At 54.6% G+C, this 16593-nt stretch overlaps 1 protein-coding gene across 1 annotated transcript in view; it reads left to right on the top strand.

Moving 5' to 3' along the window:
* The first annotated feature begins 409 nt into the window (after nt 1-409).
* FHAD1 (forkhead associated phosphopeptide binding domain 1) overlaps nt 410-16593 on the top strand; it is a 25345-nt gene continuing 9161 nt past the window's right edge. The window contains exons 1-18 of the mRNA XM_075172628.1: nt 410-690; nt 905-1111; nt 3255-3525; nt 4672-4763; nt 5069-5299; nt 6718-6841; nt 7666-7796; nt 9201-9266; nt 9659-9763; nt 10206-10313; nt 11552-11635; nt 12022-12174; nt 12560-12755; nt 14196-14266; nt 14591-14728; nt 15625-15732; nt 15945-16034; nt 16260-16485. Coding sequence (XP_075028729.1) covers nt 595-690; nt 905-1111; nt 3255-3525; nt 4672-4763; nt 5069-5299; nt 6718-6841; nt 7666-7796; nt 9201-9266; nt 9659-9763; nt 10206-10313; nt 11552-11635; nt 12022-12174; nt 12560-12755; nt 14196-14266; nt 14591-14728; nt 15625-15732; nt 15945-16034; nt 16260-16485 — 2497 coding nt within the window. The 5' untranslated portion in view covers nt 410-594. The remainder of the gene's footprint in view (nt 691-904; nt 1112-3254; nt 3526-4671; nt 4764-5068; nt 5300-6717; nt 6842-7665; nt 7797-9200; nt 9267-9658; nt 9764-10205; nt 10314-11551; nt 11636-12021; nt 12175-12559; nt 12756-14195; nt 14267-14590; nt 14729-15624; nt 15733-15944; nt 16035-16259; nt 16486-16593) is intronic.

Genomic DNA, 16593 nt, shown 5'->3' with positions numbered 1-16593 from the left:
GAAAAAGGGTGTGTGGCAGCCTGCGATGAAGGCGCGTTGATGGAGAAGCGTGCCTATGGGTGATGGTGTCCCCATCACCGGGCGGCAACGTTTATCTGCTTGCCTGAGGTTGCAAGACCTGTTCGCGCGTGCGTGCACGGTATTAAATAAAAAATAAGTAATAAAGGGAAAAAATGCTCACCGGCAGCTTGCACGGCCCCCTGCGAGTTTTTTGATACATGGGGAAAAGTTCCCACGTGTGTCACCCGCTGGCAAGGAGAGCTGCGGCCGGCGCCGGCGCAGAGCTGTGTTGTGCTGCCGGGCCAGTTGCTTGGGAAAAGGAGAAGAAAAAAATAAAAAACAAAACAAAGAGAAATACGCACCCAGGAGGGCGGCAGCGGGCTCCGGCGCGGCCGGGGTTTCCCAGGCTACTGCGAGGCTGCAGCCGCGCTGCCAGCCGGGGCAGAGCCGCCTTTGGATTGATTTTGTACGACTTCTAGTGCAGAAGTTGGTCAAGGTGTTCTTGGCGCAGTTGCGTGTGTTGGATGGGGGATTGCTAAATGAGTAGTTGGTTGTTTTTTTCAATGCAAGCCTTGCAGGTGAAGGGGCCAGACGATGCAAGCTTTTCTAAAGAGTTCGGAGGGGTGTTTTCAGCTGAAACCGCGCACCACGACGATAGGCAGGCACGGAGGGTCCGACATCGTCCTGCAGGTAGGGGTGAAGAAGCCGACCATCGCAAAATGGGTGGTGGTTTGGACGTAGGAAGTGGGATGCACTGGGGGGTCCTCTGTGCAAAGCGTAGGGGCTGCCAGCTTGCTTACGCAGAGATGTGCAGCAAGGAGAGGGGGGCTTGACAAATCCGTAACAAAACCTGAGCTGCTTTCTGGCAGGTTTCCCTACTTGCCTGTTGATTGCCCGCTGCCAGTCCGCAGGTGTAGCAGATCATCACGCAGCCCTCGAATTCACCGCCTCGGACAACAGCTTCATCCTTCAGGACTTCAACTCCCCCCACGGCACCTTCGTCAATGGCTGCCAGGTCCAAAACGCGGCTGTCAGAGTGAGTCCGGGGGATATCCTGCGCTTCGGCGCAGGGGGAGCATCCTTCGAGCTGGTGGTGGATGGGGCTGCCCAGGTAAGGGTGGATGGGGCTGCCCAGGGAAGGGTGCCCAGGGAAGGGTGCCCAGGGAAGGGTGGATGGGGCTGCCCAGGGAAGGGTGCCCAGGGAAGGGTGGATGGGGCTGCCCAGGGAAGGGTGCCCAGGGAAGGGTGGATGGGGCTGCCCAGGGAAGGGTGGGTGCTGCTGCCCAGGGAAGGCCCCGGGAGCAGGAGCAGGCTCCCAGGTTCGTCTGGGCGATACTCGGGAAAGGCGGGGGGGGGGTTGGGGAATGAAAAGCTTGAGCTCCCTCTGCTGAAGAAACTCGGGCAGTTCCATAGGGAAAAGGAAAAGCACGGGACAGGTTTCCCAACAGCAAGTTGGACATGAGCAAGGTAGGTCTGGCAAATGTCCTTTTCCTCTGTTTGCATTTTATGTTTCCTCAAAAGGTGTTTAGAGCAGAGGCGTTTGCTTTTGGATCAAACCTAGAGCAAACTTAAAGGCGCAGCCCTGACCGGTGCTTTGCTGGGCAGCAGCCTGCGTGGCTGGAGATGCCGTGTTGCTCTGCACAGCGCGGCCAGGGCGTCGCAGCTGACTTTGGAGTGCAAGAGAAATCCAAAGCAATTGTAAACTTGGAAAGAATGTGGTCGAACATAGTGACAGTCTCCTGTCTCTGGGAAAAGAATGGTTTAGGGATGTCTGTGGAGGTCATTGAGCTTTTGGGTTATTATACAGTTAAGGATTGATAAGTGCCAGTATTATTTTTATTATTTTGGCTCATTAGGAGTCCAAGAAAATAGATACTGAGACAGAGTACCAAAAAACTGTGTCTATAGCATGCCTGGGAGTGGGAGTCGCAGAGCCTGGTCTCCCAACAGTCCCTATGTACGAATAAAACTTTATTGGAGCCAGCCAGTTTGTGCACCCAGGTGCTGGGTTTGGAGGTTTCAGCAAGATTCCTGGTGTAGCAAGCTGACCTGCTGAATCCAAAGTTGTCCAGAAAGCCTTGGCCAAGAGAAATTTTAAAAAATGCCCAGACGCATGATGAAGCTGGAGCAGCTGGGGTGCCAGTGCTGGTTAGGTAAATTTGTTGTTGCTGGAACGGTCAGCATTTTAATTTCCAAAAGTATATATGTAGGATGCGCCCAGAAAGCAATTTTGCACCATGACACAGAGGAAGCCCTGTGGGTGCCTCTTCATTGCTCTGGGCTCTGCGATCCTCCTTTGTGGAACAGCTTTGAAGCCTGACCCTGCTGCCTGCAGAGAGTAAATCACCTCTCTGTTGCACCCTCTGAAGCGTTTATGGTGTCTAATATAGGGAGATCTCTTTCATTTTCAGTAGTATTAGAGGAATGTGTTGTGAAGAGGAGCAACACCCAGCTACGAGTCACGTCCCTGCAGTGCCTCGGAGCACAGGGCAAGTGCCCAGGAGGGGACAGCACAATGCTATGGTGGAATCCAGCCGGGAGCAAGCGCCCAGGGTGGCATCATTAGCAAAAGCGACAGGGCTCAGATGTGCTCTGGGAGCAGGCGAGGTGCTGGAGTGGTGGGGAGCATGCGCTGGGGTCTTTGGCTCCGTTTGCGGAAAGACGCCAGGAGGTCTGCATCCAGGCCAGGTCCAAGGCCGTGTTGGCAGAAGATTGGTTCAGTTTAGTTCAGCCTTCGTAATTGAGGGCTGGTGTACGAGACCTTAATGGTGGCTTGTCTCTACTGTACTGGAAAGGTCTGCTCATAAGGAGAATAGCAGATATTGTCCTAATTACACTGACAGGCCCAGCGTAAGGTCTGATAAACGCGATGGCAAGCCAGGAGTGCCGTGAGAGGCTTTGGTTCAGCATGGTGAATGGGAGAAATGACAGGGTAGGACCGCTTGTGTGTGCCAGGAGAGGCGTGAAACGAGGGCTTCCAGATTTTGCAGATGACATGCAGAATTAGGGTAGTCAAATCGAGAGAGAGGGGGAAGAGCTCAAAAAGCAGCAAACTCCAATAATTTATTTTCATTTCAGCAAAATATTTGGGATTCCTGATTTAAATCTGATACTTGAGCAATGGAAACAGGAAAGGACTAAAATTCTGCTTCCACTCAGATCCGTGCCTGGGTTTTGTATGACATAATGCATGCACGTCGGGCCTAAAAACCTTCCTAAAATCTTGCTGATCTTGTGGTCTTTTTCCACCGCAGATGTCCTATCCCCCTATGAAACGTCGCACAGCGTGGACCGGGCAGCGCCAGTTGGTTGCAGAGCCCAAACCTCCAACTCCTGCATCTCCTCCCCACCTCCCCTTGCTGCAGTGGCAGCATCCCCCCGGCTCTCCCGGCGGCTGGGCTCCCGGAGCAGCCGGCCACGTGCCCCATCCACCGCAGCGGAAGCGATCCGTGAGTGCCTGGGCTAGGAGCGTGGCCACCGCCGTCCCGCCGGAGGCTTTCAGTAGGACCTCCGCGGTGAGGCCAGGTACTCCCCGGTGCCAAACCTGGTGGTTCGTAGCCTGGTGTCCTCTCTGAGCGACTTAGCGTTGAGCGGGGTTGATCCAAGCAGAGGCAGTTTTGAGAAGTGACGAGCGTCGGCAGCAATTGGGTGTGAGACCTTGCGCAGTGGAGCTAATCGGAGACCGTGTGTGGTCCTTGGTGGCATGTGGGTCAGTTAAGAAGTGGGCTGTGACGTACAAAGGGGAATGCCATTGCCCTCGTAGCCGAGAGTGGCATTTCCTCTTCCTTTTTCCTTGTGTGTGATCGGGAAGGGCGATGACTAACTTTATCCGCACCAGTGACTCATGCACCTATTCCCGTCTCCTGTTTGGAGTTGTTTTCCTCCTTTGGCGTGCAGTTACTGGCTACCTTGAGTGCTGGAACTTTAAATTAGGTTCATAGTTGCTACACTTCTGAAAATAAAGCATGCAGTAGCGGTGGAGCAGAGGCAAGGCTTTGGCGGAATACTACAGCTGGAGAACGAGACTTTTGCCATGAATGTAGCTTGTTATGGCCTGATACACAATCTGGTGGTTTTCCTGGTTTGGGGTTGGGTTGTTTGAGCAGTCGTAAGCAATACAAAGTCAATAGCGAAGTGCCAAAGTACAGCTGGTGCTCCAGAGCAGAGGCAGTACCAGGCAGTCCCAGCAGCATCGCTGAAAGACGTGTGCATGGGCAGAAGGTAGAGGGAGGGGAGCACATGCGCCAAGTTAGCACGTACTCCTCTGATTTTTGGGAAATAGAGCTGAAAGGATCAGCACATGCTAATCGCAGTGAGCATAGCTGTTCACACGTGGGAAGCCATAAAAGCATAGCTGCTTTCTGTGGGGATGGGCAATGCTGAAAAATCAGAGGAGCCTTTGTCTGCTGTGTCTCTGCTGCCCTTGAGGCTTTTTTGGTTCCCAGAGGTGTATTATTCCTCTCTGTTGTGCAGACTGTTTGCACTGGTGTCTTTTTAGTGCCAAATAGTTGGTTTCTCTTCTGGTTGTGAACGCAGTTCATGGACTGTAAAGCAGCCGCTGCCTTAGAATAGTTCTGAGACAAGCGAGAGGGATGCTGCAAGAAGCGTTACTGCTGCCTGCAACCAGTTCTCATGCTGACATTTGCTGCCGTGGTGTTTGCTTTCTTCCAGTCTCAACCAGCACCTTGAGCGATGGTGCGAGCGGTGTGGGGGTAGCCCCTTCCCTGGGGACTCACGACGCGGATTTCCTCCCGCAGGAGAAGGTGATGCTGGGGAAGGTGTGAGGGACGCCATCCCTGTGCCGGTCCTTGGCAGAGCAGGCAAGCCCTGCCAAAGGTTGTGTGTCTGACCGTGAGTCCCAGCGGGGTGCAGGGACTGTCACCAAAGGGGACCGCTCCCGTGGATGGGGACTGCTGGGTGGACGGAGGGCATGGGCATGGTGGGACGTGGGAGGCCAGGGCGAGCAGGTCGGTGCGGTCGGTGGCCATGAGTCGGTACCCCCTGGAGCAGGCAGCCCGGCGTCTCCGTAGCCGGAGAGTGACAGACGGCACCCGTAATCTGCCCGCAGGGTGAAAAGCTTCTGCGGCTGGAGAAGGAAATCGGTCGCCTTTCTGGTTTAGAAACAGAATCACGGCAGAAAGATGCAGTGATAAGAGATCTGCAGGATGAGATTGCAGCCATGGCAAAGACCCTGGCTCAGGCGGCAGCGAGGAACGAGGTAGAGCTGACCCAGAAGCTGCTCGCCTTCGACCGAGAGCTGGGAGCCAAAGCGGAGGAGATCAAGGCCTTGAGGGAACAGGTACTGAATGCTTCAGCAGGCACCGCGCAGGGAAAATACCTCTCTGATGCAGAGGTACTTTTAGTTTAACACCCAGTTTTTAGGAAAAGCAGGTTGAGTGTCTGAAACCAAGGGAAATGACAGAGGTTTTTTTTCTTCCAGTTGTTTTGTTTTGCACATTTGCTTGCTTTCTGTGCAAGTTTCCCCTTAAGGAAGCTGGTAAATAAATATCCCGTGTATGTGGTAGGATCTGTCATGCTGCAGTGGGGAGGGAAACAGAAGCCTAAGCAGCCTTTGGTGGGGGAAAGGCACGCACGACCACCTCAGGCCAGGCAGCGGGACCCCTTGCTCCCCCCTGGCCCCCCTTGCCCCAGGAAGGGACTGGGCAGTTGCGTCTGCAGGGGGAATACCCGTCCCAAAGGCAGCGCAGCCCCTTGGCGTCCTGAAAGTGAGCGGCTGGGTAGAGGAGAGAGGGCTTATCGTTGTCATGTTCAGGAATATGTTCATAGCACGCACCCACGTTTTAGGAGACCTTAGAAAATGTCCTGGAGAGACAGAGATGGAGTCCTCCTGAGTATCCCCAGCACGGGAAAAGGGTCAATCCAAGTGTCGGTCCAACGTGAGACACCCAGGTCAGCAGCTGGGCATCTTCGCCAGCCCATCCCAGTTGCATCCTGCCCTCCCATATCATACTGGGTCTGAAGGAGGCTGTGAAAGGCTTTGTGCTCGTCCTGACTGTCTGTTGTGAAGAGGCGGAGAAAAGGCAATATAATTTCTGGGTGCTGTCAACATCGTTGCTGTTACTGCACCGAGACGAGACGATGTGGTGTGCCTGTCTTCCCGGCAGCTTTCCGTTCTCTGACAAAAGCCTCTTCCACCTGTGGATTCACTTTTCAATACCCTCCAGTAATTGCTTTGTGAAACCAGTCATTTGAGCAGTGGGAAGCGTATTTGTGCTGTCTGCGTGTTGTCTGTGTGGCGATGATACGCCGAAGTGGATAGCGCAGGCTCCCAATTTCCAGCAGGGACTGTAAAAACTGTCTTTGCAGCAGAAATGTGAACATGAGTTATTAGCCGCTCTGGATCTGCGTTTGTGGTAATAAATATGTATGCCCTGAGAAGGTGATAAATCTGCAGGCGTTTCTGCCTGTTACCACATCAGCAGTGTCACCCAGCCCCAGCCGCGGATTCCCGGCATGGCAGGCAGTGGGAGACAGTGCTTCTCCGTGCCTTTTATATTAGGATTTGAGCATGAACGGCCAAAAAGAATTTAAGGTCATCCTATCCGAAGCAATGACTGCTGAGAGTGAGTCCAAGATGCTAAAGAGTAACCCCATCAGAGTGTGACCTGGAAGCACTAGGTTTCCCTCTCCGAAGGGGGCTGTAATAAAATTAATAAGTGATCTGGCAAGGAATGTGGCTGAATCTGTGTTTTGCAGATCAGCAACCTGCAGAAAGGCTCGAGCCAGGTTTTCAGCCATTCTCTCTATGAAAGAGACCTGGAGATTGGAAGGCTGCGAAAAGAAAGCGAGAAGTTGAAGAGGGACCACGCTTTGGCCGCAGGTATAGTATCCCTGGAGCTCCGAGTAGGGGCACGAAGCAGTTTGGGACTGGCTCTTGATACTGAGCATTGGCAAAACTCTCCGGGCAACAAATGAATTGTAGTGGCTCGTAGAAGTCGTCCTACTTCTGATTCTGTGTCCCGAAGCGCTGTGGGGGTTGCAGGCAGTGACTGACATGACGGGTGCCCCCGGAGTGAGGGACAACGTGGGGGCGGAAGGCAGGGAGTGATGGGACCGAGAACTTTGTTAGGAAGACAAGGCTCAAGCACCGATTGCAGGGCAGGCTCCGAGCCGCTCGAAAGCGGTGCTGTTTAACGGGCTGCCGTGCACCCGTGGGGGAGACCTGCCCACCCGAGCTGCTGCGGGGCTGCACCTGGCTGCAAAGGCCACCTCGGACCACGAGCCTTTTCCAACGGCCTTTATCTCTGCCTTTATCAGGCACGAGGAATGTAGGGTGTACACAAAGTATTGGCTTTCGTAATGCATTCAGATTAGCAAAACTGTTCTGCTTGATTTCATTGCCCGAGGTAAGGGAGCAGTATCGGTGCTTGGCAGGGAGGAGGCATCAGAGCTGTGGATCTGACATAGTAACGCCGCAAAATCGGATCCGTAAGAGCCGCTCATCCTCCAGGGAGCATGTGCTGCGAGGCCCTGAGGAACTCGTTAGCGATGCTGTCATGGAGCAATGTCCAGCACGCTGTGCCAAAAGCTGAATCTGCCTTCCAAGTCCAACGGCTGTCAAAGAGGGAGGATGGCCGCTCAGCGGCTGGAGGGTTTTTGCAGGGATGCGCTTGGGTAGCCTCTCACCGGAGTTGTTTTTCTCAGGTCTGGTGACCAGCCTGCAAAGGGAGATTGCCGGGAAGGAGCAGAAAATGCAGCAACTCAAGCAAGATGTTGAAAAAATAAAGAAGGAAAACAGAGAAAAGGACAATCAGCTAGCAGTCGTGTCTGCCAAGGTTAACGTCCCTCATGATGGGCTCAGTAATTTACAGTCTCACGTATGGATTAATGTGGGAAACTAGGATGAGAAGGGCCATGCTTCTCTCTGTTAAGGAGCGTAGCAGCTGTTTGCGTGGCTGTTTATCGGGGCAGCTGGAACCCGAGGGTCCTGGCTGCACCCAAATAGAAGTTGCAGAGCTGTACTGCGGGGACGTAGCAGCGATGGGGCTGCGGTTTTGTCTAGGTGCCGTGCAATGCCCACGGAGCGGTGTCACCTTCCCCCCTCCTTGTTCTGCATTCAGGTACTGTGTGCCCTGGATTTCTGTGAGCACAGTAGCTGTTTGTACGCACAAAGCACTCGTGCCAAGATCCTCCCAAAGAGCCATGGAAACCCCGTCTTCATGTGGCTCCCTGCAGCCCAGTCTGGTTTTTCCCTTAAAGAAAGTGGCCTGTGCAGCAGTTGTTTCTTTATATTTGCAGCTCCCTCCTCAACCGGCAGAGCTGCATCGTCTGCATAGTAAGTGCAGAGCAGGCGCTGCGTTTTGGCTGGCTGGCTAGGCACCCTTCCAGGAGATTTCAGTGATTCACTGTGAATTTTTAAGTAATGGAAAAGATACGTGGGGCCCCGGGGGTGCAGGCAGAGGTCACCGCGCCTGCCAGCCTTTACCTGGCTGAGCATCCTCCCCAAGCAGGTCTTCGGAGATGAATGATGTGGATCAGCCCTTTAACGTGTGGAAAGGGGATGTGTATGAGCACTCGAGCTGCCGTGTGCGGGAGGGGGACCAGGCATCCCAGGGGAGCATCCTGCTGGGTGCCTGGTGGCATGTGATGGCCCACAGCGCTGGTGTCGAGGCAGAGAGCATGACCCAGAGCATCCCTTTGTGGTTTTCCCCACTACGTGGATGCGGGAAGACCATGGAGGGAGGTGGGAGCTGGTGCACGCAGGCTCGCGGGAGAGGCAGCCGAGCGCTGGCAGAACGGAGTTGGTCTCTGAAACACCGATACCCTGAAATGCAGAACTGAAAGGCCCAGTCGGATACAGTGATGATTAGCCTGGAAATATCTGCTACCATCCTGGTCAGGTTACCGTGGATGTTTTTAAGAAGCATTTTTTTCCTTTGGTCCTTTCCCCCATCCCTATTATACTATTTCTGCTGCCAGAGGAATTTCTCTCTGTCGGGTACTCCCTGCAGATGTTTGTCCTTCTCTCAGCCAGGCAATGCGTTAATACGGGCATTTCCAGTGCGGATACTCTCGTGCTCGCAGTGCCTTGATGGCCCCATCATGGGCACTCCGCCACCCATTAGGTATCTGAGCACTTAGCTGGGCTGCAGCACTGAAGCATGCGTTGACATTTGCTGCAGAAATGACGGTATCTGCCTGCCCTGATGATTTTTTTCCTTGGTTGCCATTCATTCTAGTGCTCTAGAATTAAAGAGGAAATGAAGCATGAACTTGGAGAGCCAGAAGTAATTGCGTGCCGAAATGTGAGTCGCAAGTCATTTGGGGTGATGGAGCACATGGGAGAGCAGCGACTGCAGGAATGCATCATCGAGAGAATAATTAACTGGGCATTTTAAGGGAGTTGTTTTGAATCCAGCTTCTGTAATAGAAGGCACCTAATGTGCATAGAGAACCGGAGAAATGTAAACTCCTGTATAAATCGTAACACCACATTACAATGCAGGAGAACGGTTAATAAGATTGACATTCCACTTGAAAGCCAATCTAACCACAGTAAATATAGGTTAGGAGAAAATTCCAAGGTAAATGAAATGGGATAGATGGGGAAAATATATTGCTTAGCGGTTAAAATGCTCCAGAGGGGCAATGCCCAGCTCCTCTGGTGAGACCCTGCGCTGTCCTGGGACTCTTGCAGCGCATTGGGGAGCTGGAACGCAACCTGGAGGGGCTGCAGGGGGAAGTCCAGAAGTATTGCACCGAGCAGGAGAGCATCCGAAACCAGCTGGCTGAGAAAGCCAAGGTAACCGTCTGGCTGTGGGTATGCGGGCGGAGGGCAGGGAGGGACGGGCGCGGCAGGTACCTCGTCCGCCTGGCACGGGTGGCAGACGCGTGGGACAAGGGCCAGCAAGCCCCAGGCACGCAGGCTGTACAGGCAGAGGGTCAAAACGCGCTGAGCTCTTCCACGGACCCCGAGGGAAGAAAGTAATTTGTGCAGCAGCGACTGCCCTATGCGAGCGCTGTGTTAGAAAGTCAAGGATGGGCCCAGGGACCAAACCCAGGCGAAAAGCAGCGTTAAGTGCCCGATGCTGCAAACCCACCCCCCTGCAGAAGGATGGCTGCCTGTCTCCTGCTATTTCAAAGCTATATTTGGAGTGATGTGAATAGTGGATAGTTGGGGTAAAAGTGCTTGTGGCATGTTTTTCTGGTATTGCTTTGATATGCAAATGCTCCCGTCATTGCAGGCTGAGGAGGAGCTGAAGGAAGCCTGTGCCAGGCAAGCGCTGCAGCTGCAGGAGATGGGGCGCAGGGAGCGCCTGCTGAGAGCCGACCTGGGGCGGGCCAAGGAGCAGGTAGGGAGGCGGCAGGGGTGGGAGCATCCTGCAGTCTGGGCTGCAGGCAGCAGCAGTACGGGTTTTCCCATGGGGAAGGACGTCGTGCTTGAGTGCAGGAAAGGAGATGCAGAGTCCTGAGCACCAAACCCTGGCACGGGGCTTAACTTGTCGTCGGGTGCAGTATAATAGGCTTATCCACAGGATTTGTGTAGGCGTCGTAGAAGATGCAGCAAGTTTAATAGGATACAGGAATGCACTGTACTCTCTGTAATCGTAGTCATGCTGTCTGGGACCCATGCAAACCCTCCTCCGTGCCTAGGTAGTGCTGCTCCGGGCAGAGGCAGCCCTTTGCAGAATAACATTGTGCTAGATCAGCAGGATAAAGCCGTGCTTCACACAGGAAGGTCGTGCTACCCCCGTAAACCCCAAAGCAGAGTTTTGCTAGCGTGAATTTGTTAGCACACTCAGTCAATGAGAGGAAAAGCTGTGAGCTGTCTGATTGCATGTTTGGCAAATAACCCCAGGTTTTGTGCGGAGTGGAGCCAAAGGGCAACCTCAAGCTTTTAAGGGCAGCTGGAGGCTTTTGGGTCTGCGTGCTGCCGCGTAGGTTAGCACAGGGACAGCCATGCGTCGAAGCCCCAGGAGGAGCCAGCACCAGCTGCGATACAGAAGCATAAAGCGCTAACCTCAGTGGAAATGGCTGTCATCTCCTGCAGAGAGGCTGGAGGTGGCATCCCCTGCTGTCCCCAGCCTGCCCCGACTGTTTCGCAGGAGGAAATCGGAGTCAGCCATCGGAAATCCCTGCTGGAGCGTGGGATGGAGAAGCTGCCTAGCTTGGTTGGTCCGTCCTTTGCAATTTGTACTGGCAGCAGGAGGTGTTTAGGAGTCACGTTGTCCTTGGTGGCAGGGAGCCGACAGCCTCCCCTGTGCGTTGCACTGGTGATGACACCTTGCACCTTGTAGGCAAAGTAATGGATGTGATTAACCGCAGTGCCTCGCTGCCGACGGGGTGCGAGCTGGCAGGGTCAAAGGAGGGGTGTCAGGGAACCCTTGCGAGGTTGCACGGTGAAAAAGGCGCGTGAGCTAATGCGATGTCCTGAGGGGAGAGCAGGAGCGTGCGCGGGGCCTCGGTGTCGGAGATGCAGGCGCCGGGACGCCCTTTGCATTGGTGTGGGGGGGTTGGGTAGAGCACCCCAGCAGAGCCAATATCGATTCTCTGTGATTTTTTTCTTACCCTGTGTTAATCTCTGCTGCAGCTGGAGTCCTTCAAAACCGAAGTGATGCGAGTCTGTTCTCCGGCAGCAGCAGGCGTTGCAGGAAAAGCCATAACGGAGCAGCAGGTGAGTTTGGATACCCGCACACGGAGATGCTCGGTGCCTCCAAAGCCCGGCGTGGCTTGAATCGGCTGCTGCAGAACGGCTGCGGTGCCTGCTCCCTGCACAGGAGTGCTGGTAGCAGCCAAGCTTCTCCAACTCATAAGTTGTGCTGCAGCTATCCCAGGTTAACGACACTGCTCCGTGATGTGAAGGAGACATGATCCTTTTTGTCCCCCAAAGCTTGGATGGAGTCAGTGGGCTGCAACAGGGAGAAGCCCAGGAGTCTGACGTGGCTACCAGTTTGCAGCAAGTCTCAATCGTTGCTCGCTGAGACAATCTGTGGTCCCTCAGCTGAAAAAGGGTATTAATATAATGCCTTATTCTCCTCTTCCTTCACGTGGTTTTGCCAGGTGGTAGAGAAGGTCAGGCAGATCTCCAATGAGAACCAACAAAGTCATGAGAGAGAGAAGTGTCTGCAGGAGGAATTAAGCTCCAGGCTCTCCAAGGAAAAGGAGGTGTCTGCAAATGTCGAGGTGTTCGAGAAATCCCTGTGGGAGCTCCAGGTCAGTCCTTTAAATACTGATGACCAACTGGCAGCCAGGAGATGAGTGGCACAGGGCATTTTTTTGGCCTGAGGATAGGTCGGAGAAAAGATACGCTTGTGCATTAGCGCTAGCCAGCGCGCAGTTCTCCAGATCAGCGAGAGGTGAGTGTAGCCCCAAAAAGTGTTGGCTGGAAAGAAACAGGAGGTGTCGCAGAAGCGTGTCCTCCCCTGGGCCTGCCAGGAGCCGTTCCCACCAAAGATATCGACCCATGAAGCGAAGTGTCATAGCGAAGCGTTCACGTGGTTGTACCCAGGGCTTTTTCAGAGACGTTGTGTTATTCGCCGAGTCCCAGAAGCCCACTAACTGTGGAGGCTAGCTCGTTCACTGGTTGTGTTTTTTCCAGGCTTGCCTGAGGAGCTCCTGCGGCAGCGACAGCCTGCGAGGGGAGCTGGGGAGGCTGGAGGCGGTGTGCCCGGACCCCTCCATCTCGGCCATCGCCGCAGCGGTGGTGGAAATGGCACGCGTCCCCCTGTCCTGGCTGGAGGGCGCGGAGCAGCTCCTGGCCAGCGTGGGGATGGACCTGCGCACCTCCGGCAAAGGTCCGTGTCCCGCTGGGTGTCCCTGGGAGCAAACCTGCTCCAGGTGGGATGTCCTAGCTAGCCAGCCGCAGGGGAGAAAGTCCAGGGGGAGCCACCGCTTGGGGGATGCCAGGCCCCCACACTGGTGCAAATCTCAGGCAGTTTGGGCAACTAGGGAACCCGCTCGGGCAGCGTGCATGCTCTTATTCCCTGCCTCTGCGGCACCGGTCACCCCGTGTAGCCGGTGCTGCCCACAGGACTCTGGGGGGTTTGTCCGTGGGACGCGATGTCTGCGTGTGGTGGGCCTGACCCGCTGACAGCGTGGTTATTCAGTCAAAGTGGGTTTTGCCTTGGTGGCATATAGGAAACGCTTCTTGGCCACGGTGTGGCCACGGTGCTGGCTGAGATCTGAACCCCTGGTCTCCAGGTTCCGAATTACTTTGTCTTTCCTTCCCTGTGCAAGCCCTGATGTGGAGCGGCAGAGCAGTTGCTGTGTGGAGTTTGCCAAAACCAAGTTTAGGTGAAAGGCGCGTGAAAAGCAAAGCGTAGGTCTGTGTCAAAGCATCGTGTGTTGTGGAGCGTCACTGCAGAGGAGTAACGGCTCTGACAGCAGCGTGGGACGGGGAGCGTCGCTCTCACGGCAGCACCGAGCATTGCACAGGGGTGCAGGACGCGCCGTGCGCTGGGCGGCAGCGGGGTGGAGCGGAGCGGTGTCGGCGAGGGCGCGGGAGGAGCCGCGAGGCTGCTGTGGTTAGCAGAGTGGTAATTATAGCACCAGGAGCATCGCACGGCAACGAGCCGTCCTTGGCTCTTGCAGAAGTGCCAGGCTTAGAGAAGACAGGGTGACACAGCAAAATGGGTGACAGCCTGTGACAAGGAAAATGTAGTGTCCTGGCGGGAACAGGCAGCCGGGCTGCGTGCGCAGTCAAACGCCCTTCCAGCGATGTCTCGGCAATAGCAGCGATCTCCCAGGGGTGGGAATGTGCCGCGGTTCCAGTAAGTGGGGAAGGGAAACCCTCGGCTGGCCCCTCGGAGCCTTTCCGAGGGGATCTCTGAGCCTGATTCCCGTAGCAAGAGGCTAGTGAGGGTCTCCAGGCTAGTGAGGGTCTCTGGGTTCGTTGCCCACGGGTCCCTCCTTCCCTAATAGCCGACACCAGCGCATCCGCTGCGCCGGCCTGGGAGGGAAGCCCACGCCGAACGTGTTTTCTGGGTATCCCAATGAGCACAGGGGGTGACTGTGTGGGAAGTTAGTGGCGGTCCCTTCTCCTCCCTGCTGCCTATGGAGGAAAGTGGACCCCCCCATCAGGCAAGGGGGGTGATGGCCAGGGCTGACGGTCAGCAGTGGCCAAAGCGAGTTTTGCAAGGAGGCAGGTGGCATCCCCAGGCCTCCGAGGATGCTCCAGGTGGTACACGTGGGCTGTGTGAGCACCCCGTACAGCGAGATGCTGTCGGCTTTTGCAGGATTGTTGGCTGCTCTTGGGAGACTGCTGGAAAACAGTCAGGAAACTGCACAGAGGAATCAGATGTTACAGGTACAGAAATGTGCGTGTACGTAAACCGGGTTGATTGGGAATCTTTCTATCGGTAAACACGATGGTAGTCCTAAGCGAGTCGGTGTGGGATCTGAATTGGGAATGTACGGTAGCAGAGGTCCCTGGGTCTGCAGTAAATGCAGGGGAATGGAGGAGACGGAGCCCACTGTCATCGTGTCAGTGTCTGTATCCCTAATGCGGCAAGGATGGAGGGTATATCTCTTTTTCGAATTGTTTGTTAGTGAACGCACGCAGGATGTTTGTTTCTTGCCCTGCTGCTAACACGCTTCCTTTAACACCTCAGTATCTGCTGTTTCCCAATAGGCCCAATTAGAGAGGGTCCGGGAGTCGCAGGCAGCTTTGCTGCAGGAGCACGTGAAGGAGCTGGAAGCGAAACACGAGCAAGACCTACAGATAAAAATCAAGCAAATTATATTGGAAAAGGACAAGGAGAACAAAGAGGTACAGTGCTATGGTTGTTTTTTAGGAGAATGACTGATATGGAGGAAAAATAGGTCTCTCTAATAACGTTGCCTAGTGAGAGGAAGAAGTCTCCAGCCCCGAGCTGTCTAGGTGCAGTCCCAGGAGGCTGGATGTCAGATATCCTCCTGTATTGATGTGGGTGATTTTAACTCCTCAAAGTATCCACGGTGGAACTGGAAAGCATCTGGGTAATGGCAGGATGCACTGCTGCCAGTCAATCCCTGGGAGAAAGCGGAAAGCAAGGAGCATCATTCAGATACGTGAGCTTAGCAAGACGTTGCATTGTCTGTAGTAAAGGGAACGCAAGCGCAAGGAGACAAGCCTTTTACTTCCTCCCTTCCCCATGCAGAACTCCTTTTCGGTCTGTTTTGGCTGGAAAAGTATATCCCCTGTGGAGCGGGGGGGCGGCTGCCTGGCGGGGCCTTGCTGGGTCACCCTCCGTCCCGGGGAAGCCCAGGTCATCGAGCCGATGGCGCTGGCGCAGGACGTGGTGTCAGTAAAGGTGTGAGCTGGTGTTTTGCTGTGTCTGTATGTTGTGATGGGGACGGCTTATCGTGGTGGTCTTGTAAGACAGTTTCTAGCATGCTTCTGTGTCTGTCGCTTCGGGAATGGTTGTTTCCTGGCACGGAGTTTTCTAAGGAGGCAGGTGAGGAAAAGCTAAGCGGCTCCTCCTGGTCTCTCTGTGGTACCTTCCCCCAGGCGCTCTCGTCCCCTCCCTCATCGAGTCGCCTCGCGTCCGGCCAAGGTGTTCTCCCATAACGTGCCCCTGCTCCAGAGCAGGGGCCCTCCTCGTTGCTTTCCTTGTTGGAGTTGAGGTCTTTTGCCTAACGGTATGATTTTTTTCTGTACTGAATCTGTGGGCTGCCAATTCTCAGATTCTGGAGAGCGCTGTCGCCGAGGAGAAGGACAAGTGCAAGCAATCCGTGGAGGAAGAAAAGAAGAAGATCCAAGACCTGGAGAGCCACCTGAGAAGCATGACTGAGGTCAGTGGCATGCACGGGAGGTAAAGCAGAACTGCTCACACTTGGAATAAATAGATCTGAAAGTGCTCTGTAGCATGGTGGTCCGTTTGGTCAGGGGCCGTCAGTGGACTGTGGGGTTTTTCCCCCCAAATACACATAGATGCATACCTGCAGAGAGAAAGGTGGATTCTTGCAAGCTTGTTAACTTAATTACTGCTAATTTCCTCGCGTAGGCAATAGCAAGGAAGTCAGAGGAACAGGAGGTTACAGACTGCAAACTGAGAGAGGCTGCGCACGAGCTGGAGGAAGCCGCGACGCGAGAGGTAGTTCCAACAACCCTTGTGTGCAGGCAGAGGACGTGGCGTAGATGCGGTTTCGGTGAAGAAGGCTTCCCCAGTCCCTGCTGATGAGGGGGCAGGGCACTGCAGCCTCCCCCCTCCCTGAAATCCTTCCCTCTGTCCTTCTGACTGCTCCCCGGGAGAGATGGTGTTGATCATGATCCCAAAGGAAAAGCCGCGCAACGCTTCCAAGCGAGTCTTGTTTCCTAGATGGCGTTACAGCAGCGGGTGCTCACGCGAGACGAGCAGCTCAGGACCATTCGGGAGGAGAATGAGTTACAGAGACAGAAACTGCAGGAAGAAATAGCGGAATACAAAGAGCAAAGCAAGCAGCATTCTCTGACTATTGTGGCTTTAGAGGACAGGTTGCTGGAGGCCGAGCAGCAGCGGAAGACACTGGAGGAGGAAAATGCAGCGCTTGTGGAGAAAATGGAAGGTAGCTAAGGGTGGCATGGGATGAGTCTGTACTGGGAAGCTTCTCGGTGAACGTGAAATTTGTCTAGAGATGGGGTAGTGCATTTGCTGCTATGAAAAGCATCGTGGA

The sequence above is a fragment of the Calonectris borealis genome, chromosome 23 (assembly GCF_964195595.1).
Source record: "Calonectris borealis chromosome 23, bCalBor7.hap1.2, whole genome shotgun sequence".
Taxonomy (NCBI): Eukaryota; Metazoa; Chordata; class Aves; order Procellariiformes; family Procellariidae; genus Calonectris; species Calonectris borealis.
This window is presented reverse-complemented; position numbering and strand designations above follow the sequence as displayed.